At 39.9% G+C, this 2,432-nt stretch overlaps 1 protein-coding gene across 1 annotated transcript; it reads right to left on the minus strand.

The window, feature by feature from the left end:
* Positions 1–790: 790 nt before the first annotated feature.
* sst1.1 (somatostatin 1, tandem duplicate 1) lies at positions 791–2,202 on the minus strand. Its single transcript, XM_056243318.1, has 2 exons — positions 1,950–2,202; positions 791–1,290 (listed from the first exon to the last, which is right to left on the minus strand). The coding sequence occupies exons 1-2, from the start codon at positions 2,085–2,087 to the stop codon at positions 1,084–1,086; spliced, it is 345 nt and encodes a 114-aa protein (XP_056099293.1). The 5' UTR covers positions 2,088–2,202; the 3' UTR covers positions 791–1,083.
* Between the last annotated feature and the right edge of the window lie 230 nt (positions 2,203–2,432).

The following is a 2,432-nucleotide window of genomic DNA, read 5'->3' on the forward strand; positions in this document are numbered from 1 at the left end:
TTCTGATGGCTGGTCATGCCTGATGAACTCCTCTGTCCCTGGCTGTCAATCTCACATTCTCATATTCAGACCAGGCTGCACAGGGAGATAACACACACACAAACACACAGCGGGCAAAGGACCTGTCAACTGACACACACACACACACACACACACACACAACCATAATTGTTTGAGAGCTTTCTTAACTGAATCTCTTAATGCTGCAAACCAAAGGTTATTAAGAGCCTTCACCAGCCAAGAGTCTCTCTCTCCTTCTTCCACATTCACTTTAGCTCTCTCCGGCTCTTAAATGGCTCGGAAAGATTCCGCACAGTGCAGGTCACAGTAAATTATAGCTTATTGATAAGCTGCCAGCCTCACACCTGCCACTACTTTTCATATTTACCATTGCATAACTGTTCAGTGAAATAATTCCAGAGAATTATTGATAAAGTCTATATAAAACATCTTCTTCCTGGAAAGACATCTTAAGGGGTATATCTTTGGACATGTTTCCAAATATTGTTGGTTTAACTTAAAAAATGAAGTTACCAGGTCGTCTTAAAATTTCAGGAGTTCATTGAAAGAGTTCATTGAAATTAAAAAGTTGAGTTAATGCAATGAAGGAGATTGGTTTAATAAATAGAAACTCTAAACATTTTGTTATATGAACCACATTAATTATCTAAGTTGATTTGACAAAAGATAAAACGTTGTGATAAATCATGAAAATATATATTTTTTCAATACAGTGTTGTATGGTCTGTATGTTAAAGTTGATGGAAAAAAAGTTGCATTATGCATTGGCTCTGAAACATAGATTTTATTCAAACAAACAATTAAAAATAGTGATATCTGCCAAAGTACAGTTAAAAGCAGATTTGCACACATCCGTAAAACATTATTTCCGATGACACATTATAGCCTCGAAAAGCATAGTCAATGAGAGCTATCGTCGTTGTTAAACGACAACCGCTTGTATTTTCTTATTTACAGTTTGGATAGGATGAAGAGTATGTGAAAGACGGGGAAAAGGAAATATGAAGGAGTAAAAAAAAAAAAAAAAGAATAAGTCAAAAGGAAACGGTTCGCGGTGAGAAATTAACACGACGTGAAAGTTTTCCAGAAGAAGTTCTTGCATCCGGCTTTGCGCTCGCGAGGTGCCAGCATGGGTCCGGCGGCGCGCTCGAGCTCCAAACGCACGTCATCTTTCTCCACAGCGCGAGACAGATCCTCGGGCTCCAGCGCCTCGTTTTCTGCTTGCACGAGGTCTGAGAGCAAGTCTGCAAGTGTGTATCTGGCGAGTTCCTGAAATTAAAAGAGAGGGGGGGAAAACATTAGGATATTTACATCACTTGATGCCACGGTGCGTCCGATAAAGCGAGACAAAAATTAAAACGAACGTCAAAAAATTGGACACTCATTTAGTTTTATATCAACTACTTCAGCGTTGGGTTAAATAAACCAAAGGTTTGCAACTTTTAGAACTTTGCTCTTTTAACTTCAGTCGCACTGTCTGACATCCGCCATTCACTGACCATATTTCCGTGTTTTATATGAAGACTATTATCTTAACCTAATTGTTAATCGCTTGTTATCATACATATAATATATTGCACATACTTTCTCGTGTTTCTTCCATGGGACATTGACATTTTTAGCTCTTTTTTTCTGATTCCTAACGTTGGACCATGAAAAACATATGAGCATGAGTTTATGTGCGCATTAGATTATTTTAATCATAATCAACGTTATGTAAGTTCAAACGATATATTATCTATACATTCTCTGTATATAAATTGCAGAACTTTGCTACTTTCCAAGTGCTGATGAGTCCGTCAATTTCAGCACCATGGACAGTGCTTTTGTTTGTTTGCTGTCGTGTCAGAGAGAATATGAGCATTTAGACTCAATCTAAAGTCATTTATAAAGTCTATAAAATTGCCCAAACTATTCAAGTAATGTACCTGTTTTCCAGCCGGGTTGAGGAGAGATCTCTGCAGAAGTTGGCGGAGTTTGGCGTCTGACGGTGCTGCTGAGACGCTGCTGACGGCGAGCGCAAGGGACAGAAGCGCCAGTGCGCACTGGATACGCGTTGAGAGCATCTTTGAAAGTATTGATTTGGTGAGTAAAAGAAATAGGAGAGAGATGCGTCGGGTAGCGCTGCGCAAGCTGTAAGTTGCCTCTTCTCAATGCTCCTTCTGTTGAAAATCATTCCTCCAAGGTTGCCTTTTAAACGATCCGTCTGACGTCAGGAGGCAAGGGGGGTTTCCTCCGCGTGCGTTTGAGTGATGCTGAGTGACAAAGATGACACCGATTAGGGGCGTGAATCCTATACTGGAGGTGAAAGGGATTAATGAGCGATTTAACCTGATCGTTAACCCTAAATACAAACTATATTCCATACTGTATTTTGTCTATGTGTGAGTTTACCTGGGACCAAGTCTACC

This window comes from Rhinichthys klamathensis, unplaced genomic scaffold (genome assembly GCF_029890125.1).
Source record: "Rhinichthys klamathensis goyatoka isolate OS25496 unplaced genomic scaffold, OSU_Roscu_1.1 h1tg000786l_1, whole genome shotgun sequence".
Classification (NCBI taxonomy): Eukaryota; Metazoa; Chordata; class Actinopteri; order Cypriniformes; family Leuciscidae; genus Rhinichthys; species Rhinichthys klamathensis.